The sequence below is a fragment of the Aedes aegypti genome, chromosome 2, assembly GCF_002204515.2.
Source record: "Aedes aegypti strain LVP_AGWG chromosome 2, AaegL5.0 Primary Assembly, whole genome shotgun sequence".
Lineage (NCBI taxonomy): Eukaryota > Metazoa > Arthropoda > Insecta > Diptera > Culicidae > Aedes > Aedes aegypti.
The window spans coordinates 86,699,206-86,724,674 of NC_035108.1; the positions used below are offsets into that span (position 1 = coordinate 86,699,206).

Below are 25,469 nucleotides of genomic sequence, written 5' to 3' on the forward strand. Positions count from 1 at the left end.
GGTGCGATGAACACAGCATCGAGATGTGATAGGTACTGCTCAGAGACGACCCAGGAGTTGGTTTATTTGATGAGGAATGCCAGAATGTGACGGATGAGAAGAATGTTGCCAGAAGCCGGATGTTAGTGTCTGGTACCCGCAGAGCCATAGCGTGGTCTTATGACGCCATTGGCGAACTGCCATTCGAGCGGCCTTGCGTAAGGGGCTCAATTGTTTTTTAATATTGTACAAGTTTACATGAAGCATTACAGAAAAAAAACATCAGCGATAACTTTTAAAAGTCTATGGTAACTTCATGACAAAGCTTGATCATTGGATTGCTTGAAAGACAGAAAGCATACAAAATGTTTGAAATCTTGTTCATGGTAAAGATGCATCGAAACATTTCCTCAAATCTTCAGTAGCAATTACCGGGTACCTCCGTTGGTTTGACCACATTTAATCTGAACACTTTTTAATTTGTACCCCGCTAATTTACACATCGTTCAAATTAAAAATGATTCAAACGTCATTTAGCTCATGGAACGGGGTACAATGAAATTAAAGGCTGTGGAACGGAACGCGCCAGACAACCATAGTCGCATAACAGTTTACGAACAAAGTCGTTTATTTGTACAAATTGCATCACACGCGCACAACATGGTGTGCGAAATCATTTGACTGACGAGTTTCCTCGCATAAAACGCTTTTTTATGGGTTTATATGTGCATTTCGTTTCGTCCCGCATACACATATAATGAAAGTCGGATTAATCCGTAGCAGCTGTCAAATCAACTTTGTTTGTACAAATTAAGTCGCATAAGAGTACAGACTAGTTCGCTATAAAATATACACACTCGCATTGCATACTACTTTTCATCATATAAAATATGCATGTATATCGCCTTTACTTTTGTACGCATAAGGCCTTTTCGCGACATCTTATACGTGAAACTTTGCGCATATAAGCATCGCATAACGTAAAAGGTGATTTCGTAATATGTACATTCTGATTGTGTGGGGCAGAATCAAACCAAAACAGCCAAAGGGGTAACCAGAAGTACGATTTTCTGTTGTTAGTAAGGTGATTAGAAGTTCAACTTAATAAAGAACCCCGATGGTTTGCATGAGGTACCATTCAAAGAAGCGGGGGTGCACGGTAGCTATCTTTAGTTTGGAGTTGAATAGCTGTCTGATTATCTATATTTGTGTTCTTGCAGATTTGAGGAGTGGCTTCGATTTACCTTCAGTTTGTTGAAGTACAATCGATCATAGCAACCTTCTGATATTGAATGTAAGAGATCCTGAAAATAAATTAATTCATTCCCTTGTCAATCACCAACCAGTAAAGGTGTCTTTCATTTTCACTCTGCTAAAAGGTTTTGGGCCCAGAACAACCCAAACCAAGAAGATTCTCGAAGCCAGTTAAAATCCGGTACGATGGGAGACGACGAGAAGTTCCTCAAGATCAAGCCTTTCGACGGTACGGGTTTCAACAATTGGAGGTTCCGAATGTTGGCATTCCTGGAGCAGTTGGAAATCGCGCACTGTGTCGAGAAGGCAGCGGAGGAGGAAGGCTTCTGGGAAATCCCGGAAACGGATAGTCACCTGGAGTATATCAAGGACAAGAAGAGTCCGATGGAAATCTGGAACGGGCTGCATGAGGTTTTCGAGCGGAAGAGCTTGACGAATCGTTTCATGTTGAAGCGCAAACTGTTGGAGATGAAGCACGATGAGCGTTCGAGTCTGGAATCCCACTTTCTTCGCTTCGATCAGTTCATTCGGGAGCTGAAGTCAACCGGTGCGAAAATGGACGAGGAAGACATTGTGTGCCACCTGATGCTCACTATGCCGGTTTCGTACGAGTCGGTGAACACGGCAATGGAGGCGGTTTCAGAGAAGCTAACCCTGGAATTCGTGAAAGGGAAGTATTTGGACGTTGAATCGAAGCGAAAGGGAAGAAACTCGTCGGCCAATCAAGAATCGGACAACGTTGCGTTTGCTGGTAAGTCCGGAGGTAAGTGCCGTCTGAAGTGCTTCGGCTGTGGCAAATTTGGCCACAAGCGAGCCGATTGTCGTGAATCTGAACTGCGTCAAGAGCAGGGTCGGAACCACGAGAAGAAGAAATCTACAAAGGTCAGTGCTGCTGCAAAAACTGTGTCGTTTGTTGCCGGGTCCGGGTCAGCTTCGGATGAGAAATCGCGGAGCTGGTACCTGGATAGCGGGGCTTCAGACCACATGGCGAATCAACGAGAACTGTTCCAAAAACTGGAGGTGCTGGAAAAGCCCGTCTGGATCGCGACAGCGAAGAAAGGTGTCAACCTGGTCGCTAGGCAACGTGGAGAAATCAACGTGTACTCGACTGTCGATGGTAAGTACATCCATGTGCGTATGGAAAACGTTCTATTCGTTCCAGAGCTGACGCTGAATCTGATGTCCCTGCGTCGGCTGGAAAGTTCGGGAAAGAAAGTGATTTTCCACAAAGGCAAGGTAGTCGTTGAAGATGCCGATCAAGATGTCGTAGCAACCGACAAGCAAGTTGGTGTGCTATATGTGATGGACTTCCAGTACCTAGCAACGCCAAACAGTGCTATGGTAACAGGAAAGGTAACCAAGGAGCTGGACTTGTGGCATCAACGCTATGGTCACCTTGGCAACGGAAACCTGATGAAGCTTATCAACCGAAAAATGGTGGATGGACTCGATCTGGGGAGCAGCGTGAAGCCTGGATGTTCGGAGTCGATGGTTTGTGAACCATGTCTGGCAAACAAACTCGAGAATCGTTCGTCAGCCGTGAGGGAAAGCGGACAACCCGTCCGTTGGAGCTGGTGCATAGCGACGTCTGTGGTCCCATCTCGCCTGTGTCGTGGGACGGCATGCAATATTTCATCACCTTCACGGACGACTTCACCCACTTAACGGTCGTCTACCTGATGAAGTCGAAGGATGAAGCGCTGGAGTGTCTAGAAGGATGAAGCAAATCGATATCCAGTACTTTTTCCTGCGAGACCTGATCCAAGAGAAGAAGATTAAATTACAGTATCAGCCAACCGAGGACCAACTAGCGGATCTGATGACGAAAGGCCTTCCTGCCCCGAGATTCAGTAAACTGCGAACGATGCTGGGATTGATCAATTGAGGCGGGATGTTGAAGTACAATCGATAATAGCAACCTTCTGATATTGAATGTAAGAGATCCTGAAAATAAATTTATTCATTCCTTTGTCAACCACCAACCAGTAAAGGTGTCTTTCATTTTCACTCTGCTAAAACAGCTGAACTGTCTTATAGTCCGGAGGTTATTAAGAAAATGTTTTAAGGTTGAGATGAATCGAAGCCACACCGCAATTTGAAGAGCACATATAACACATATATGTTCAGAGATGAATTTGCCGAAACTACTGGATTTATTAACTTTATTGAAATCTCAGTAAATTTTTATTCTTAAATAAACTATTGTAGACTTTTTACATAGTTTTCTGATACATGTGGTCAATGTTGCTAACGAAATATTCAGGAAACCTTTTAATGCAATTTATTAGCCATATTTCGTTGAGCTTCGAAATCGCTCGGAAACAGTTTTTTTAAAGAATTTCTTAAGTAATTCTCACTACAAAAAATCAAAAATTTACTTCAAGAATTTTCATGCAAGAATTTTTGGGGAATTCTTTCTTTTGGAGAAATAAAAAAGTATAGCTGTTCATATTCTAATTTAAATTTTATACAATTCTCTGATCCTTCGCCATTCACTGATTTACCTTATTTTTTCTTTCAGAGTGCAAACATTCGATAGGTGTTTGTTTTCTAGATATCTACTGATTTTCTAAAATATTTTCTCCCATAACTGATTTACAAATTATTGCCATAAAAAACAATTTTAGAAAATCTTTAATAAATTTAAAAACAATAAAATCTTCTTGAAATAATTTCCAATTAACGAACTCTCTAACCACTTTTGGAATGCTTCTAATATATTTTGTTTGAATTCGATCAAAAGCTTTTTCAATTTGTCATGTTTTTGTCAACGATGTTTTTCTTGCAACTTTGACTTAAGAGGTGACTTTACTCAATATTCATCTCCAAATATTTTACCAAACGCGTCATTATTTTGGCGCCCCCTGATGGTTTGCGCCTTTGGCGGTCGCCAACCTGGCCAACCGCACGCTACGACACTGTGTGGGTACCCGACAAACTAGAGAGCGGTAAAAAGGAGCTAGAGCAGCCGAGAAAAAAATGCACCGTGGAAATAAAAAGCAGTATAAAGAAGATGAACCAAACAACAACATGGGCCAAAATGATATGCGGAGATTTTACGAAACTGTCAATGGCGTACGGAGAAAAACAGTGCCGTCTCCCGTCATGTTCAATGACCGTGAAGGTGACTTGCTGACAGACAAAATCTTGGTGGCTGCTAGGTGGAAAAAGTACTTTGAGCATTTGTTGAACGGATGGGAGAACACTAGGGCGTCTGAGAACAGACTAATCATCAGCAACCACCTTCGGTTACAACGAGTCTTTTTCTGCGATGTTAAGGACCTTTTCAATTGTTGAAGAGGAATATGAATTGTTTTTATTTTTACATGAGAACAGATTGATAACAACATATGTTATCACACATCTTTCACATTACATTTTTTTTAATGCGTGTGTTAGTAGACAAAGTTGACTTTTCGTCACACAATATTTTGTAAAATTCTTTGAAGCTTAAGTTCAATCCAAACCACTCATCTCTCATTTTTTTTCCGAAATTTTATACCATAAAACTCATAAAAATAATTTACGTAATTTACTATTACTTTGTTATTCGACAAACAAAATTTAAGTTCTCATTTTTGTTATGTTGGCAGTTAATTCAGCCAAGATGATAGCAAAACAAGCACAGTCGTTGGCGAGTGTGGTGTGTTATTTCAAAACCTAAAAAATAATACGAAAAATAGTCCGAGAGCTAGGCATGGGATATAATTAAAAAGCATTGGGTTTGGATGGGCATCTAATTCTCCCGAAAGAGTTGTGCACTTTGCGAGAAAGGGCCACGAGATTATTGAGCTGAAATCGAATTCAAGTTAAGGAGAAGTAGGCCGTCATTCAAATTTGCACGCGTCGTTGATGATGGTTGCTAATTCATCTCACGATTTCAAATCAAAGCAAATAAGTTGATTTTGCACTGATACAGCTGAAAAAGTATCAGCATAGTTTATGTATGTTGGTGCGTACAGTGATACTTTTCCAAGTCAAAATAAACTATCAAGAATGAGTTTTATCAGTTTGAAATTGTACGCTGCAAAGTCACCATTGCTGCCAAAACGAATGACGGGCTACTTCGCCTTAACTTCTGCGTCCATAAGTCCTGTCGTGATGTAGGGGTAACGCGCCCTAACTAGAGATCAGGGAGTCGTGAGTTCGATTCTCACCGAGAAGACGTGTAACTTTTTCGCAAAACTTCACATCAATTTGTCCATTTAATCCAATTGCAAAGTATATGTAATGTTTAGTTTTTCGGTAGTTGTCAAAAATCAGTTATCAAATAATGATAACCAGGTAACATGATTTGTTATAATTTCGCTATTCAACATTGCTCGGGTAGCCGCTTTTCGAGGCACTCCTAGATGTAAATATCATGATTGATGGTTCTCGTAGTGATGGAAATGTCAATTTTTAGACCACACGAGCATATGACATGCCGAACGAGGTATTGTTTCGGGAATATCGATAGTTTGATGGTTCTGAAAAATTCGGCCATCTTCCCTTTTCCTGATGCGGTATAAAACTTCTGTCCCAGAAGCTGCTTGAAATCCGCCCTCACATAGATTTCGTGCGAGAGCGTCGGATTCTCTTGCAGCACGAGCAAAATTTTGACACTCTGTTCCTCTTACTTGGACGTCATTTTGGAAACTGGAGAGCAAAAGGTGAAAACTCATCATAGCAACCGTTGTATATACACTCATCTTACAAATGTAGCATTTCACGTTTTCTTTTTTGAATGCATTTGCAATAGAAAGACATCAATTTGAATTTTACCAATTTTTGCGCGTTCCAGTCTTTATTAGGAGAGCAGGCGTGCAAAGAAGCGGTACTATCGTCACCGGGTTGCGTATGCTCCTGGATTTTGCGGACGATATCGATTGATCGTCGAACCGTAGAAGAGGCATTTGTGCCTTTTAAAAAGAAGGCAACGAGGACCAGATTTACCATTAGAGTGATTCCAAGCAATAGCACCAAAATTTGGTAAATTTTTTAATTCATTTTTTTCTATTGAGCTGAAACTTTGCACAGTTTTCCAGTTCCATCTAAATCGTCATTTTCCGATATCAAATCTTCAAGTTGAGTCACGACTAACTTTTCAAAAGGGTGTATGTGAAAATGGTTCAAAAATATTCAAAAAGCTGCACAGCAAAAACGGTTCGTTCGATTGTTAGACAACTAAAGAAACAAAGTTAGACAACTAAATAAAGATTCCAAAAAAAAATACACACAGTAAAAAAAATATTTTTTTTTTGCATTAAAAAACATAATTTTTGACACAAAAACTCAAATATCTCAAAACCCTATCGGACCCCAACGTAATTTTTTGAGGGAAAACGGTCCATTATATTAGCTATCTACCATACAAATTTGGTGATGGTAAACCAATAAACAAAAAAGTTATGACATTTCAAACATGTCACAATTTTCACATTTAGTAGAAAAAAAAAATTTTTTTTCGGTGTAAATTATTACGGGAACCGCAGTTTGTTGCTGATTTTATTGTTAAGGGCCTTGCGTGAATTAAACAAGTCGTTTTCATGTATTCATTAGTATTATGTATATTATATGTATAAATATTATGTATATGTATAAATATTATATGTATATGTATATATGTATAAATTAAAATGAATTAACAGATTACACGAAAATATTTTTTTTTTACCAGGATATTTTTTTTAGAGTATGATCGATGAGTTTCTAAATGTTATATATAAACTTTAAAAGTTTTGGATTTGGGTATGCGAGATCATGAAAACATTTTATTAATACTTATTTATTTATTTATTGTTATTCAATTTTTTTACAATATCGAACACTTTTGCATCATTATCAGTACAGTTCGAGTATAGTTTTGCTTTAATTTTATTTTCTGACAATGGAATGAAACAGTGAAATTTTTGGGTTCCTTGGATCGTTTTCGCGTTATTATATTGCTCGCTGAGCTCTTTCTGATTTCTTTATCCTTATCAACGCGTAAAAAGTTAATCATTTTGAACAAATTTACAGATACTGAGTCGTGTCTTAAATCTTTGGAAATTACAATAAAACTAAAATGTTCAATTTGCGTACTTCCATTGAAATAAATAACGAATGGATGAATTGTAGCTTGTTGTACGTTCCAGTGATGGGACTGCACTTCATCTTGCAATACAAAGCTATAGTTTTCAGAAAAATCACAAATGACTAAAAATTCACCATCTTGTAATGTATTTTTCGTATTTTTTAAAAAGCGGGATTGCTCTGTTTTAATAAAGTCGTGAGGAATTAAACTTTCTAATTTCAAGCAAAAAAATGACACAAACTCATCTACAGGTTTTACAATAGTTTCTAGGTCACACCTATCCGTGGTCACCCATTGTTCAAATGATAACTGATCAATATAATTTTCTTCAAACTCAGCGAATAAAGTATTTTCCAATGATGAAGAATCTGGACAATCCGAACAAGATCGTAGATAGCAATTTGATGTTGTATTTTCACACAAAAGACTACCAGTTAACATTTTAATATCCTTTGATAAATTGATTCTTTTCAAACTATGTAAGATTAGGTTAACATTTTCGTGTGTTGTGCACACACAAACATTATGTGTTCCTGAATTGGATAGAAGCTTGCATTGCCTTGGACGAAGGCTTGCAAATGAGGAAAAACCTACCTTAATATTTTCGTTAATTTCCTTGAAGCGTGTATACGCTTCTTTCAAAGTAGTCATCATTAATCGTTTTTGGATTGCTTGACGCTTTCCATCTTTTTTTACAGATACATAATCTTTTCCAGGCATAGCTCTTCTTACTTCATCGTCTTCAAAATATTGAATTATTTTTTCTTTTGTCTCATCTGTTAATGAAGTACTCGACCTAGCATTTTTGGTTGCAAGACAGTTATTTTTGAATTGTTTTGCCTCTTTTGCTGTATTTCTATTGGTTTTGAACTCATCAATGGCGTCTTGAATAGACCACGAGCTTGGCAGCATCGACAAAATCAATAATTTTTCTTTCCTTGTCGTGGCTAGATTCGAGAACCTTTCCTTCATATTCATAATTACCTCATCGTAGTCTGTATTTTCCACATCCTCAGGTCCTAATTTGAAGAGGTTTCTTCGTACAGCTTCGTTGATTTCACGGTATTTTTTCTCGGGATAATTGACGTAACCCATCTTCGTCCATTTAATCGGAGTCACTTTTATTCCAGCTTCGTTGAAGCGTTTGATGTTGACCTTCTGGATGCACTCATCTTCTGATTGATTTGTTGAAACAGATGTCGCTGATGGTACCGTGGCAAGACTATCTGCACTTGGTACTTCTGGTAACTCCTCAGTTGTTGTCGGTGCATCTAGTAATTCCTCAGTTGTTGTTGTTTTCGAACTTCCTGCAACCTGATCCACCGATGATGTACAGATTGCCCGTTTGTCAACGTTTAAACGGCAGGACGTACAAATGCGTAAATTTGTATTCAATGTAGACATTGGAGCATAACCAGCCGCTTTCAGTTTATCTATGGTGCTTTCGGTGAGATTTCGTAGCTCTTTCGAACACTTTTTTTCTGCAAACGGCCTGCAACAGTTGAGAAAGCGACTACTCGACGAAGTTCGTTGTTGTTCCTTCGGATAGCTAACGTAGCTGCGATGGCCGTCAACGGTAATGTATACCGGCAGCGATTTCTCCATCCTCATACGAACTACGCGAACACCATTCGGAACGCCCGAGAAATAGTTTTTCCAAACATCGTTCTGGATGGAGAGTACCTTGCCGTACTGCTGAAGGTTTTTGGTGATGATCGAATTCGGCATCTGCGGCGGCAGGTCGTGTATTTTGATAGTAGTGGTGGGACCGTCCACGTACACCGGGACGAAATAATCCACGCCTTCGTAGATAAACGAGTGTCGTAGATGGTGTTGCTTGTGAAGACGTGGTGCTACGCTTGCATTGTTCATCTCAATGAACACACAATTTTCGAGGTGATGCAATTGGATGCTCTTGACATCGGCCATGTCAAGCTGGAGCTTTTTCTTGAGGAATTCCTCCACCTGGTCCAAAACTGGTCGCTTTGGCAGGGTACTGAAGTCCACAACGAGGGTGTTTTTCCTGTGCGCAGTCATTTTGCGTTGAATGCAAAAATTCTGTCACACAAGAAACCGTGATAATTTCGAACAACTGGAGCTAAGGAGAAACACGTATATCGCGCACGAAGAGCGGTTGCCAACTGTTCATAGTGATGGGTGATATGCAAAAGCGCGTGATCGGGTGGTGGCCGATCAATGAACGAATGTGCAAGTTAAGAATCAAAGGCTGATTCTTTAACTTCAGCATAATCAACGCGCATAGCCCACACTCCGGAAGCACTGATGATGGCAAGGACGCATTTTACGCGCAGCTCGAACGCGAGTACGACCGCTGCCCAAGCCACGACGTCAAGATCATCATAGGAGATTTGAACGCTCAGGTTGGCCAGGAGGAGGAGTTCAGACCGACGATTGGAAAGTTCAGCGCCCACCGGCTGACGAACGAGAACGGCCTACGACTTAGAGATTTTGCCGCCTCCAAGAATATGGCCATCCGTAGCACCTATTTTCAGCACAGCCTCCCGTATCGGTACACCTGGAGATCACCTCAGAAGACAGAATCGCAAATCGACCACGTTTTGATCGATGGACGGCACTTCTCCGACATAACCGACGTCAGAACCTATCGTGGCGCCAACATTGACTCCGACCACTACCTGGTGATGGTGAAACTGCGCCCAAAACAATCCGTCATCAATGATGTACGGTATCGACGCCCGCCCCGGTACAATCTCGAGCGGCTGAAACAACCGGATGTCGCCAATGCGTACGCCCAGCATCTTGAGGCAGCGTTGCCGGATGAGGGCGAGCTCGATAGGGCCCCTCTTGAGGACTGCTGGAGGACAGTCAAAGCAGCCATTAACGACGCTGCCGAAAACGTTGTCGGATATGTGGAACGGAGCTCAAGAAACGATTGGTTTGACGAGGAGTGCCAGGAGGTTTTGGAGGAGAAGAATGCAGCGCGGGCTGCAATGCTGCAGCATGGTACGCGGCAAAACGTGGAACGATACAGACTGAAGCGAAAACAGCAAACCCGCCTATTCCGGGACAAAAAGCGCCGCCTGGAAGAGGTGGAATGCCAAGAGATGGAGTTGCTGTACCGTTCTCAAGAAACGCGGAAGTTCTATCAGAAGCTCAACACATCCCGCAAAGGCTTCGTGCCGCGAGCTGAGATGTGCCGGGATAAGGATGGGAGCATCTTGACGGACGGACGCGAGGTGATCGAAAGGTGGAAGCAGCACTACGATGAACACCTGAATGGCGCAGAGAACACAGGCACAGAAGGTCAGGACAGCGAAGGCGATGGCTACGTCAGCACAGCGGACAGCGGAAATCAACCAGCTCCCACGATGGGGGAAGTTAAGGATGCCATTCAACAGCTCAAGAACAACAAAGCCGCTGGCAAGGATGGTATCGGAGCCGAACTCATCAAGATGGGCCCGGACAGGTTGGCCGCTTGTCTGCATCGGCTGATAGTCAGAATCTGGGAAACGGAACAGCATTCCGGAGGCGTGGAAGCAAAGCGTTATATGCCCTATCTACAAAAAGGGAGACAAACTGGAGTGTGAAAATCATCGTGCAATCACCATCCTAAACGCCGCCTACAAAGTGCTATCCCAGATTCTCTTCCGTCGTCTATCACCTATAGCAAACGAGTTCGTGGGAAGTTATCAAGCAGGTTTCAACGACGGCCGCTCGACAACGGACCAGATCTTTTCCGTGCGGCAAATCCTCCAGAAATGCCGTGAGTACCAGGTCCCTACACACCATTTGTTCATCGATTTCAAGGCGGCATACGATAGTATCGACCGCGTAGAGCTATGGAAAATCATGGACGAGAACAGCTTTCCCGGGAAGCTCACAAGATTGATCAGAGCAACGATGGACGGTATGCAAAACTTCGTTCGAGTCTCGGCGGGGACTACGACAAGGCGATGGACTTTCGCGCACGTTGTTCAATATTGCGCTTGAAGGTGTTATGCGGAGAGCCGGACTTAACAGGGTTCATTGGAGTTGTCAATTTTCAAACGAAATCTCAAGAGTAATATCTTTAGGATTCATAAAAAATATTCTGTTTATTTTCTGGAGAATTTTCGGAAAGAATCTCAAAAAACTTTAAGGGTACATCCCTATGGGGTTGTACGAACTGGTGACGTAGGACCACGATGGTTAATTTAACTGAATTTGATGTCGTTCTTGTTGCTCGTTTTGACTTCATACTGTTTTCAGTGCTCTAAACTTTCGTAAATATGTATGCATATAACGATTTGCAGCCAAGTGTACGTTTAATCATGTCCCAAATATACATTATCCTTATCCGATGAATTCGTCATATTTATCTATGAAAATGTGAAATTTCACTTCAGGTTGTATGATCATTTTGAAATTATATTAGTAACCTCCTTTGAAATATATGGTAGCATTGGAAAGAACAGTAGTGATTGAGGCTTGTTCAGCATGCTGAAGCAAAATCTAAGTAATTCTAATTAAAGAATATTTAACAGCAATGTGTCTATAGGAAGTTATTCGAGGATTATAATGAAAGCTTCAGTCATCGCTTTGTTAATCTTATGGTTTGAGGGAAATATTATTCATTGCTTGGCAATGTGATAAATAAAGTCGGAAATATTACTCTGTTAACTCTCTTACACACATTTGGTGGCCCTGAAAAGAGCCAAAGGCTTTGTTAGCTCGGATGCTGTCATAGATGAATCGCACTACAGGATGTTATCAGTTGATTGTCATGGTTAAACGAAGAATCCCCAACGCAAGTGTGGAAATTTATATAAGTTCTCTTCTTATAAGACGAACCAGTTGAATGTTTCGTGGTGTGGATGGCACACATCAGCAACAGGTATTAGATCACACGGCTGAAGTCGAAATCTGAAAAAGTAGCTTATGTTTGAAATCTTGAGCGATACCACAAGCCGGACGCTCGATTTGTCTAATAATAGTCGTAATGATGCCTAACTTGCTTGATTCTTGACTGCACCACAGATGAGTTTATCACGAGCCGAAATCTCATAAACCAGATGCTGATCAACAGCTCAGCAGGCTTCTGGCTATGAGGTGCTCCTCGTTAAGCAGGTTCAGAGGAGCTCTTACCAGCTCGAAAGCGAAAATGGAATGAAACCGAATCCGGCGAAGGAAGCATGCTTCCCTTAGATTAGCAGATGATGCTCCTCCCATTCGTGCTCTTCTCTTTTAGTCGACCAATCTGGAAAATGGGTATGTGCCAATAATGTGTTGGGCTTAGAATTACTTTAAATTGCGAAAAATGATAATGCGTGAGAAATTGAACAAACATGAATAGTTGGAATGCTTGACATTTACTAAATATTCTATAGTTAGTTATTGATAATCAATAGTTTTCATTAGTATGAAGGTGAATTTCTGATTAATGAGTGCCAAAATGATGAAAATTGTTCAATCAAAACTTCTCTTGAAAACCATTCTAAATATGTCGCAATTTTGTTACATGTGATAATTTTCATAATCGAAATGCTCTCATAAAATATGGCAAATCAAAGACACTGTTGGAAATGCCACTCTAGTTTACAATCGTTGTGAAATGTTGAGCACTCACCCCGACGGCACTGCAGCAGCGTCCAAGAATAGTCTCAAATTGTCGTGCCATCAATTATTCATGACAAATTAAATTTTGTACGAAACTGAGAGATTAATTGAGGAATATAAGATGTAATAAGGTCGGAAATATTATTCCTTCAACTCTTTTCCACAAATTTGATGGCCCTGACCAGGGCTGGCATAAACTCGCACAATGCGCGCAAAGAGCAGAATTTAACCACTGCACAAAGAGGAGACAGACGCGCGCAAAGTGTAACAACACGAACACAATGAGGGCACGCAGTAGGAAAGAGAGTGTAAGCGATTACGCAAAGAGTAATGCTGACGGAGTGTGTTGGCAAAACATGCTCAAAGTGTACACAATTTGGCTCTTTTTACCTTATAACATGGGTATTTTTAAAACGAGACCAACGAATAGATGTCGGATATCGATGTCCGTAGTTGTTTTGGAATTCAAGATGGCGACTTCCGGTTTGTGAAAAGCGCTTCAAACCCATGCAATATGGGTATTTTTGGAACGGGGCTGACGAGTAGATGCCGGAAATCGATGTCCGTTGTCGTTTTGGAATCCAAGATGGCGACTTCCGGTTTGTGAAAAGCGCTTCAAACCCATGCAATATGGGTATTTTTGGAACGGGGCCGACGAGTAGATGACGGAAATCGATGTCCGACGTCATTTTGGAATCCAAGATGGCGACATCCGGTTTGTGAAAATCACTTTGAACCCAAGCGATACGGGTATTTTTGGAACGGGGCCGATGAGTAGATGACGGAAATCGATGTCCGTTGTCGTTTTGGAATCCAAGATGGCGACTTCCGGTTTGTGGAAAGCGCTTCAAACCCATGCAATATGGGTATTTTTGGAACGGGGCTGACGAGTAGATGACGGAAATCGATGTCCGTTGTCGTTTTGGAATCCAAGATGGCGACTTCCGGTTTGTGAAAATCCCTTCAAACCCATGCAATATGGGTATTTTTGGAACGGGGCCGACGAGTAGATGCCGGAAATCGATGTCCGTTGTCGTTGTCGGAATCCAAGATGGCGACTTCCGGTTTGTGAAAATCCCTTCAAACCCATGCAATATGGGTATTTTTGGAAAGGGACCGACGAGTAGATGCCGGAAATTGATGTCCGTTGTCGTTTTGGAATCCAAGATGGCGACTTCCGGTTTGTGGAAAGCGCTTCAAACCCATGCAATATGGGTATTTTTGGAACGGGGCCGACGAGTAGATGACGGAAATCGATGTCCGTTGTCGTTTTGGAATCCAAGATGGCGACTTCCGGTTTGTGAAAATCACTTTGAACTTATGCAATATGGGTATTTTTGGATCGGGGCCGACGAGTAGATTGCGGAAATCGATATCCGGTGTCGTTTTGGAATCCAAGATGGCGTCTTCCGGCTTGTGAAAATCACTTTGAACCCATTCAATATGGGTATTGTTGGAACGGGGCCGACGAGTAGATGACGGAAATCGATGTCTGATGCCATTTTGGAATCCAAGATGGCGACTTCCGGTTTGTGAAAAGCGCTTCAAACCGATTTCCGGCATCTACTCGTCGGTCCCGTTCCAAAAATACCCATATTGCATGGGTTCAAAGTGATTTTCACAAACCGGAAGTCGCCATCTTGGATTCCAAAATGGCGTCGGACATTGATTTCCGCCATCTACTCGTCGGCCCCGTTCCAAAAATACCCATATTGCATGGGCTCAAAGTGATTTTCACAAACCGGAAGTCGCCATCTTGGATTCCAAAACAACACCGGACATCGATTTCCGTCATCTACTCGTCGGCCCCGTTCCAAAAATACCCATATTGCATGGGTTCAAAGTGATTTTCACAAACCGGAAGTCGCCATCTTGGATTCCAAAATGGCGTCGGACATTGATTTCCGCCATCTACTCATCGGCCCCGTTCCAAAAATACCCATATTGCATGGGTTTGAAGCGCTTTTCACAAACCGGAAGTCGCCATCTTGGATTCCAAAACGACAACGGACATCGATTTCCGGCATCTACTCGTCGGTCCCGTTCCAAAAATACCCATATTGCATGGGTTCAAAGTGATTTTCACAAACCGGAAGTCGCCATCTTGGATTCTAAAATGGCGTCGGACATTGATTTCCGCCATCTACTCGTCGGCCCCGTTCCAAAAATACCCATATTGCATGGGCTCAAAGTGATTTTCACAAACCGGAAGTCGCCATCTTGGATTCCAAAACAACACCGGACATCGATTTCCGTCATCTACTCGTCGGCCCCGTTCCAAAAATACCCATATTGCATGGGTTCAAAGTGATTTTCACAAACCGGAAGTCGCCATCTTGGATTCCAAAATGGCGTCGGACATTGATTTCCGCCATCTACTCATCGGCCCCGTTCCAAAAATACCCATATTGCATGGGTTTGAAGCGCTTTTCACAAACCGGAAGTCGCCATCTTGGATTCCAAAACGACAACGGACATCGATTTCCGGCATCTACTCGTCGGTCCCGTTCCAAAACTACCCATATTGCATGGGTTTGAAGGGATTTTTGCAAACCGGAAGTCGCCATCTTGGATTCCAAAACGACAACGGACATCGATTTCCGGCATCTACTCGTCGGTCCCGTTCCAAAACTACCCATATTGCATGGGTTTGAAGGGATTTTTGCAAACCGGAAGTCGCCATCTTGGATTCCAAAACGACAACGGACATCGATTTCCGGCATCTACTCGTCGGTCCCGTTCCAAAAATACTCCCATATATTCCAATAGAAGCTCCTATAGAAGCATTCGGTAGGTACTCAATGAGCCACACAAAGAGTGTGTGTTCACCATTTTCCATCAACACTTTGTGTCGAAGGATGCATTGCAGCGAGAGCAGAAACACAAAGAGGCGTCAAAGAGGGAAGAACCAGTGAGAAAGTGTAGCTGTCGCACTGCACTCAAATTCATGATCAACACAAAGTGCGCGCTCTTTGTGTTTTTCTGTTTTCACTGAGGAGATGCCAGCCCTGGCCCTGACAAGGGCCGATGCCTTTCTTAGCCTCGATACGGTCACAGATAAATAGCACTACGGGATGTTATCAGTTGATTGCCATGGTCAAACGGGGAATTTGCTTATACGACGAACCAGCTGAATGGTTCGTGACGTGGATGGCGCACAACAGCAACGGGTATTGGATCCCCGGGCACAAGTCGAAATCTGGAAACGATGCTCACTCTTGAAATCTTGAGCGATTTCACTAGTCCGACGCTCGATTAGCAGCAGCTCCTCGGATCAGCAACTCTGGGGGCTTCTGGTATTTGGCTCCTAACGGGCTTGCTCCTTGACCACCGATCCCGAGTCGAAATCTGGGAGCGAAGATAAATTTGCAGCGGCGATGACGATGGCTTGGACGCTTCTCCGAGCGGCAGTAGTCCGCCGCTCGGAGAAGCGCCCAAGCCATCGTCATCGCCGCCGCAAATCAATCTTGCGTCTTCCTATTCCGACGACACAAATTGGACTGTGACGCTGGTGCAAAAGCAAAGCGAGAATGACTCGCCCGATCGTGTTCACAGTCCGACCGCAAAAAGAAGACTGAGGGAAGAAGCAGGGACCCGTTTGCTTTTATAGTGGGAAGCGATACCGTCGAAAAATGCTCGAACGTGATTGGTTGGATAAGAAAGGGGTCGACATTTATCAAATTTTCAATAGTTAAACAACAAAATTCACTTATCGGATATATTATTAACGATGCGTAGATACATTTCTGATCGAATGATACTAAAATCGTAATCATTGGTTCATAAACAACAGAGTTATTAACGTTCAAAATCTCCCCTAATTTCGTTACAGGTCTCATTATCCGTACTTTTAAAGTGCACCCCAATATAGAAAACAAAGACGTAGTCCTACGTCAAAAAATAGAAGGATATAATTCGAGAAGAAGTACTAGATGAATACTTGAGGGCTTTTCTGAAGCCCTACATAGTGTTTCTAGAAAGATACCTCTAAAGAATTCTAGGTTGAAGTTATCGAAGATAATTTTGCTAACTGAATTAAACACTAATCTTGGGTAGGTAGAGATAGACTACAGATTATGTTTCAGAAAATTAAACTTGTTATTAATTTATTCGAAATAGAAGTTAAAACAAAATAATAACAAATTTGCTCCTTGAATGAATTGGTAATGTTAATATTAGTTCTTTGAATGCAAACCAATAACTCAGAACTATTAGCTTGCCATTCAACAACTTGATTTGAAATTATCATGTTGTTCCAGGTCCAAATTTAGTTAGTATTTTCAGTTATTTTAATTTTTGTTTCAAACCAAAATGTAATTCTTAAATCTTTACCTGGGATGGGCTTCAAACAAAACCTACATGTGATTAATTTCCAGACCAAATGACTGAAAAAAAAGATATAACAAGAATCATGAAAAAAATAAACCAAACTGTTTTCACAAGGATTGATAAGAGAATCCGACCAACCATGAACTGGAAAAAATCACGCAAAATAATTCAGGTTTCAGATTTAAGTTTCTTTCAGATATTATGCCAAAGATTTTTTCAGGATTTTGTTTGGTGATTCTTTTACGGATTTCCTATAGGATCCTTAAAATTCCTGCCCCCTATTTTTCAAAAGCAATTTTATCGTTCAAAATCGAAAAAATTTACAGGAAAATGTGTTCACTGTGTTCTATTCGCCATCCGAAATACAGTGAACACATTTTCATCAAATAATTTTTAGTTTTGTACAGAAAAAATGCTTTTGAAGTTTCTATGATGACGATGATTACGATGACGGAGCATTGAACGTTAAAGAATCTGGTAGGCTTTCTCTTAGTACAGTCGGGTCTCCTATTAAACTCACTCCTATTACGCTCACTCCTATAAGACACACCAGGACGTTATAGGAGACCCAGGGCTTGTGGGATTTCATCACTTTGGGGGTGTCGTTGAATATCTCGTATGCCAAAAGAGATAGTACAGTGCTGTCTTCGGCGAAGTTTCAGTACAAAGTACGATCTACCTTTAGGAGTTGGGAATCGTCCTTTTAGTTGGGAGCTTGGCCGGTAGGGGCGCTTTTTCTGATTTGCACTATATGAACCATGAGGGGAGTTCGGTTTTGCGTCGTCCGATTGATTTTGCTGACGGATTCGCGCGTGTTTTCGTCACCGGAGATTTTTTTCCCCTGTTTTGAAGCGTCTTGCTGGGTACGTATTTGGGAAGGCCCAAGCAAGACGGTTTATTTTCGGGACGCCAAGAAGTTTTGCTGTCAGTGTCAGTTTTGTGTTCAGTCGAGAATGGATTACCAACTGGTGAGTTCGTTTCATGCTTATGATAACACATATTTTCTTGAAAGCGGAACTTTTATGTAATATTAAAACATATGGTTTGCCACTATAGGTGTCGGCATTATGCTTTTTTCTTATACAATTTGAATATACATATATTTTTCTCTTTTTGACATTATTAAAAATTATCTTTTGAATTGTTCGACATTGTGAATGTTGACGTATTTTCTAAAACTTCTACCATATCGATACAAAATGCACAGTAATACTCATATGTAATTTTCAAACAAACTATGTATGGTTCGTCACTACAAGTGTCGGCATTATTCCTGTTTCATATAAGTTAAAATATATACATGTAATTTTCAGTTTTCGTCATTAATAAAAACGTATTTTGAATTGTTCGACATTATAGATGTTGACGTATTTTTTCCAAAAACTTCTCGAGACAAAAATACAAAACTAGCTTTAAATACAAGTCGTATATTTCCCCCTTGTCCATGGATCGCATTACCGACCAGAGGTGACTCCCAGATCTTTTCCTCCCTCACTAATAAACATCCTTCCCGTGGTGATTGTGGAGATGCAGAGGTATTCTCGGTCTCTAGAAGCAACAATCATTACACCCTAACATTCCTTCCCCATCCCAACTGACTGTAAGGACTTGGCCGGCGCCGTTATTGATCAATAATATTAGATCTGCTAAAATTGCACTTCGAGAGTAAGCGGAAACTCCCATCCCTTATTCATTTGGATCGTAGTGCAATTCTTACCAGTTCGATCAATCACGGAGTAGCAACCATTGACATGTACAGTCAGTCTATGCTATGCTCTGGCGTCGTCGCATGATTCATGAGTTGTACCAAGTATATAAAGAAGTGGATATTGTCAAGCTCATAAAACACGGCATGCTGCGTTGGGCTGGTCTCGTGGTACGAATGCCGGAAGAATGACAAGCAAAAATAATATTCAGTAGAGAACCCGGACGAGGCCATCGGCTTCGTGGTAGGCCACGCACATTTTGGCTTTTTGAAGTTGAAGAGGACTTAAGGGCACTCAAAGTTCAGGGTGACTGGAAGCGATTGGCTCAGGACCAAGCCCAGTAGAGAAGAATTATCCATTCGGGGTAGATTCAACATAGCGGATTGTAGCCCATCAAGTATCAAGTATCTATGCCCTTTAGACGAAACTGGCACATCATCTTGGTGCGTTTAATGACCAAGTGTTGCCAAGCATTTAGCCGCACAGTGCTAAGAAGTGTGGGTTCTGTTTTCACTGCAGTTCGGAAAACGTTTAATCAGGAAAGTATTTCGATTGTGCTACTGGGCGTAGCATGTCAGACCATTATAATCTCTTGCAATTTTTTTGACACCATCCATGAATGTTAGAATATCAAGTGATGACCCAATTTGCATAAGAATTGCTTTCTTTGGCTACATATCTTGCTAGGTAGGTTTTATATCTAACTGATTTCCCGACATTTAGAATGAACAGCAACGAACATAATAAGGATTTCTCTCAATAACATCAACTCCAAACTAGTTTTAACAGTTTTTAATCCACATCACAGAAATGCTTTCATACCTTTGATCACACACTCAAAATGACTCAAAATCACGTCCTATTGCACCGTAACGTAGCATATCTCGAGCCGGATAACCATTCCCAACCAGTGCCACTAGATTTTCACCCAAATACCCATACCGCCTCTGATAGGCATCCCTCAGGCTGAGAGCTCGGTCCTCGTCGAATTTGTAGCCAGAGTCCGGCATCGGGACTCCAATGAAGATATTCTTGAAGTACTTGAAGATCGCGGCAGCTTTCTCGGTCACCGTTGGATTATGATCGCCATATTTGATTCCGTTCGGTGTCAACACTCCGGGATATTTGAAAAACTTAAACTCATGAATGTCCAAATTGTTGTTCTTCCGAAATGATTCCAGCATGGTATCTCGTCCTAGAGCCGTTGTCAACGACGCAACGATAACGAATATCTGTGGAACGTGATATTTTGTTATTTCATTTGTTAGATTTGATTGGGTTTACAATGATTCACTCACCTGTAAAAGGATTCTCATTTTCCATCCGCCGTTGAAAAATTCACTTATTTCGCAGTTGTGTAATTCTAACTAGCAACTGTTCTGGATGCCACCATTCGAATGAAACGCTCCTTGATTTTGGAGGGGTGCGATCCCAATTTCGTCATGACTCCAATGGTGACGACTCATCGCGCGTGGTTTTCGGCGGGGAATGTTGCAATTGCGCCAAATTCCGAATGCACAGCCAATGCAAACTAGCCCTACTGGATTACCCTGATTCGAGATGCGATGACAATTTTTTGAGCGCCTATACACTCCCGTGCGAAAGTTTGGGGTCGTCCGCTATAAAACATACGAAAGTGTTTTGTTCATACCTTTGTGATTACATGTCGAATTGAAACTCTCTATGGCCTCATTCCAAAGGTAATGAATTGATCTCGTAGATATTTCGATATCAACATTCGCGTTGAAAATCGATCAAATTTTCAATGCGTATCGTTGTTTGGTTCTTAAGTCTTGTGATCTTGAAAATTCGAAATGTGGCTTCGTTCTACAATCATCTTAAGTAGCTAAATTTCTACAAGATTAAAAAAAATCCAAAAATGTTCATGTCAAAATATCTACGAAGTAAAATTTACTCATTGCCCTTCGAATGAACCATAGATAGTGTCAATCGGAGACGAGACTCGCGAAGACGGTCTTCTTTTTCTGTGATTGCTGAGTTTTTTTCTTATTCCACTTTGTGTTTATATCAATTATGCGCATGCTGTTCAAATCCTCACATGAACTTCTCAGCAAAAAATGATTGAGTTTGCATCACATCGAATCATAGATAGCCGTTTGAGTGAAATTTCATGCCAGCAAACGTAGCAGCCATTAGAAATAATTAATCTTCTGCTTAGATTTATCAGCAACTTTGGAAAAAACTGCTCCGTCGACTGAGGTTTTTAATAACAGTTTACTTTGAACACAATACTTTTCACTTTTTCAGCCATAAAAACGGTGGGCTGCATTTGACGTTTCGTGAGAGGGGAAACTTGGCTGCATATGACGTTGATATTTTTCCTCTTCGCGAGTCTCTCTCAGGTGTCAATTAGTCGTGTAATCACAGAGATATGGACCAAACACTTTTGTATGTTTTTACGCGGTGACCCCAAACTTTTGCACGAGAGTGTATCTCATTGATATTCTACTGGGATGACATTGCCGGTTGGCCATAGCACAGATTGCGTGCATTGGATTTTATCGAACCGATCGCCAAAGTGCGGTGCACTTGTTTAGCCCCTGCGGGTGGGTCATATCGCGATTTTTGATTGCAGAATATGTGACTGCCGCAAGTGGATGCGTATTGCGTATCGCGCCCTCCGCTTTTGTTTCTGTTACGTAACAAGTTTGATAGTGCACTGTTGTCGTGTCTAGTAGTTATTCATCGTATATAAGACAATAGCACTTCAAAATGGATTTCATTAGGACCCTCGTTGGAATAAGCACACACGCAACTTCAATGCAATTCGTGCACTATTTCTGTGGAATGACTCGCTACAACAGCTAGCCTCTAGGCTCTATACGATGACACTAAGTTTGCTTTGTGTTCCAAGGGAAAAATGAAACATTTCACCTGAAGAAATATTAAATTTTTACCAAAAAATGGGCTTTTTCGTAAACTGTTAGCTAGCTGGCGTACGAGGGGTCCACCAATTTGAGGAAACCGAAACGACCACCCTTTAGTTTTAGCACAGGGTTTCTCGACCGGTGGTCCGCGGACCCCTAGGGGGCCGTGAAGAGCTCTCAGGGGGTCCGTGAAGCCAATGAGAATAAGTGTCGTTTTTCTATTCGTAATATATTAGGCACCGTCCACAAGTTACGTAACTCTCTAGGGGAAAGAGGGAGTAGGCCCAAGCGTTATGGCTCATACAAAAAATTGAAATTTTTCATACAAAAAGCGTTACGGAAGAGGGTCATAAATTTCCAATTTTAGCATTACGTAATAAATGTACGCTGTCTTTTTTGTTTCCTTCAATTGTGATAATACTGTGAAATTACCTTCAATGTCATTCTGTCGGCTTACATAAAAAGCCAGGGATCATTACTTAACGCTGATCCGTTCCAGTTCAATTCAGTGTGGACTTGAAAATAGTTTAATTCTTGGCGGATTTTGCCAGCTTCCTGGCAAGATCCTCCAAAAATTTCTCAGAACTTTGTTGGTTATTGGAAGTAGTGAATAAAGCAATTTTTTAACAGCTTTTACAAAAACCGCGGAAGTCTTGTGGATTTTTCATTAAGTTTTCAAGTAAAATTTTCGATCGATTGTGTGATCTTCGGTAGATTTCTGCGAAGATTCCTTACGGATAGATATCCGCTTGCTTTCGAAGATTTCCTGGCGTAACTTTTGACAAATTCTCCCCACTGCAGAATATAGCAGAGCATAGAAGCCCATTAGCGAGTCTCTTAATATATTCAGTGCAGATTATCCAGAGCTGACGATCTCTGATGAAATCTTCAATCGAGTCCTTAAATTTTTGATAAAAACTTATTTTTATTAAATAACACGGTAGAGCGTGTTCTTGTTACTATTTTTGCAAATAGCAGCTATATCATCTTTATTCTTTAATTTAAAAAAAAAAAAATGGGTTCAAATTTGAACCTTGACACATTTGATCATGTTTGACGTTCACTTAGTCGACAAAAACTCCACAGAGGCTCATGTTTTTAACACTGGGGTTGTTTCTATCTGACATTTCAGAAGGGACAGGGAGAACAGAACACACCTGAAACTTAAGTATAAATCAAGTGGTGTGGCAAAATCTCATAAATTAGGAAAAAAAAAAGGAAAAAAATTTTTGACCGTAAACCAACGAAATGCATTAAAATATTGAGTAAATATGTATTTCTGGCCTAAACTTAAGCGTTTGGTACTACAATTGAAACAGGGCTTTTGGACTCTATTGCCTCCTGGGAATATTTTTGTTGACAGGGTGTCGACTACCTGGAAAAACCTGGAAAGTCAGGGAATTTTACTAAAGGTCAGGGAAAAATATTCAATACTACAACATCAAACAGATGGGGCCCAGATAGCCGTAGCGGTAAACGCGCAGTTATTCAGCATGACCATGCTGAGGGTCGTGGGTTCGAATCCCGCTGGTCGAGGATCTTTTCGTAAAGGAAATTTTCTCGATTCCCAGGGCATAGAGCATCTTCGTACCTGCCACACGATATACGCATGCAACAATCGTCAATCGGCAAAGAAAGCTCTCAGTTAATAACTGTGGAAGTGCTCATAAGAACACTAACCTGAGAAGCAGGCTTTGTCCCAGTTGGGACGTAACGCCAAGAAGAAGAAGAAGAACATCAAACAAGTTGATTGAGAAGATGCTTATATGCATATAAGAGTAAGCTGTACTTTACTATCTTTCTTAGAATAAAAAAATTCTTAAATGAAAAGCATCAAGAGTGCTCTCTGAACAATTTCTTCAAAGTTGGCGTAGCTTGCTTTATTAATATTTAGTTCTAAGGTTTGATAGATCAAATCATTGTCTTCTCTTCAAAATCTTGATTAAATTCATCAAATCATGTCAATCTTTACAAGTTTGCCCAACATATCCTAGTTTAACTGATAAAACGAAATATAGAGAACATCCAATGAAGATTCTCGTATTTAGGTGAAGATGAAAACCGTATCTCAAAATCTCAAGAGCACTCAAATTTTTATCATGTCGTTTCTGGAAACAATAAAGATAATACCGCAAAGTGCTCTAATATTGATATTTTCGAATTTGCTATCTATTTCAATTTTGGTATTTCAATTTCAACTTTCCAGGATTTTATGGAAATATCGTGAATTCTAAGCGTTACTTCAGGATTTTATTCAGGAGCTTACCTACAGATATGTCCAGTTTGTTTTTTGTTCTGAGAATATAAAGAAAATTCTCCAAAAAATATAAAGATCATTATCTAAGATATCTTTATGAATCCATAAAATCCATGGAAGCAGAACTTTCAGGAAATTAATTTGAAGGAATCTGCTCGATAATCCTTTGATAATTTGTGAGATTACTTGGAAGGTGAGTTGGACATCTTCCCGTAGTTGGGCTAGACCGAGCTCGAAATCGGTCGAATAAAAAGGTAAATTTAAATCCTTTTTTAATTGTTTGTAATAACAATATGTATTATTTCCGTTCTCGCATCGCGTTCTGTGAGTTTACATGAAGTTCTTACGTTAGCACAAACCCCCGAAAAAAGTACTTGGAAGATACTCATAGAGTACTCATTCTTAGTGTAGTCAAATCGAGGATTGTTGGAAGCACGACACATTAAAACGAACTTCTGAAAACTTATTATTAGCGCGTTATTCAATTCCAAAATTCATTCCGTTAAAATATTTAAATAAATTTCTGGGGAGAACGGTTGCTTGAATTAAAACAAAATTACATCGGAATCATGGTGAAGAATTTTAAGAAAAAATGAATACATTTTGGAAAAAGTGTCTATGTGATCCCTAAACATTTTTTTGAAGTATTTCTGTAATATTCCTATGGATTCTGAATTAATTTCTAGGAAAAAAAATCATGACTGAAAAATTCTTCAATACAGATTCCTGTAGGTGAATTCCGGTGAACAATTTCTTCAAAGAGAAGAAACTTTTTTCCATCATTCACCAGCAAGAAGATTTTCTTTCCTTCAGCCTGCTAGAGGTGTAATTATAAAATTCTTAAGCTAGTTAGAAATCTTTGGACTAGTTTATAGAGGAAACCGTAAGAGTTCTTAAAACATATTTTTTTGTGATATTAAAGTCATTGGATAAAACATTTGAGGAGGTTCTGAGAGAAATATTGGAGGAGTTCCTGGAGAAATAAGTATTGGAGGAATATTCGGAAAAATACATTTAAGAATTTTAATTGGAATTTCTGAGAATTTTTTGTTGAATTCCTTGATGATTTTTTCAAAAAAAGTTTTTTGACAATGGCTGTAATTTCAAATGAAATGGATAAAAAAAACTCAGGAAGAAAGTTCTTCCAATAACAAAGCATAGTAATGATCTTAATAGAGTGACGTCTTATGTATGTAGGTATGTATGCAAGGTGTCCAAAATTGTCCTTTATGCCTGAAACTTGTGAAATAATGTCTAAGGTAGTTCAATATCCAAATACATCGTTTTCTACAATTTTAAAAGTAACTTTTGCGCTTGAAGATTTCAATATGATCAGTAGATGATTCAAAATTTACTTAGCTTCTACTCAGCTTTTACCGCTTTATTAATACGAATTATCATGTGTGAAAAGTACATACCTAAGT

The 25,469-nt window shown here is 40.5% G+C and overlaps 1 protein-coding gene across 1 annotated transcript; it reads right to left on the reverse strand.

Annotated features, from left to right (window-relative positions):
• Positions 1-19,677: 19,677 nt before the first annotated feature.
• On the reverse strand, positions 19,678-20,642 carry LOC5571823. The gene is made up of 2 exons (XM_001659905.2): positions 20,199-20,642; positions 19,678-20,132 (listed from the first exon to the last, which is right to left on the reverse strand). The coding sequence occupies exons 1-2, from the start codon at positions 20,214-20,216 to the stop codon at positions 19,737-19,739; spliced, it is 414 nt and encodes a 137-aa protein (XP_001659955.1). The 5' UTR covers positions 20,217-20,642; the 3' UTR covers positions 19,678-19,736.
• Between the last annotated feature and the right edge of the window lie 4,827 nt (positions 20,643-25,469).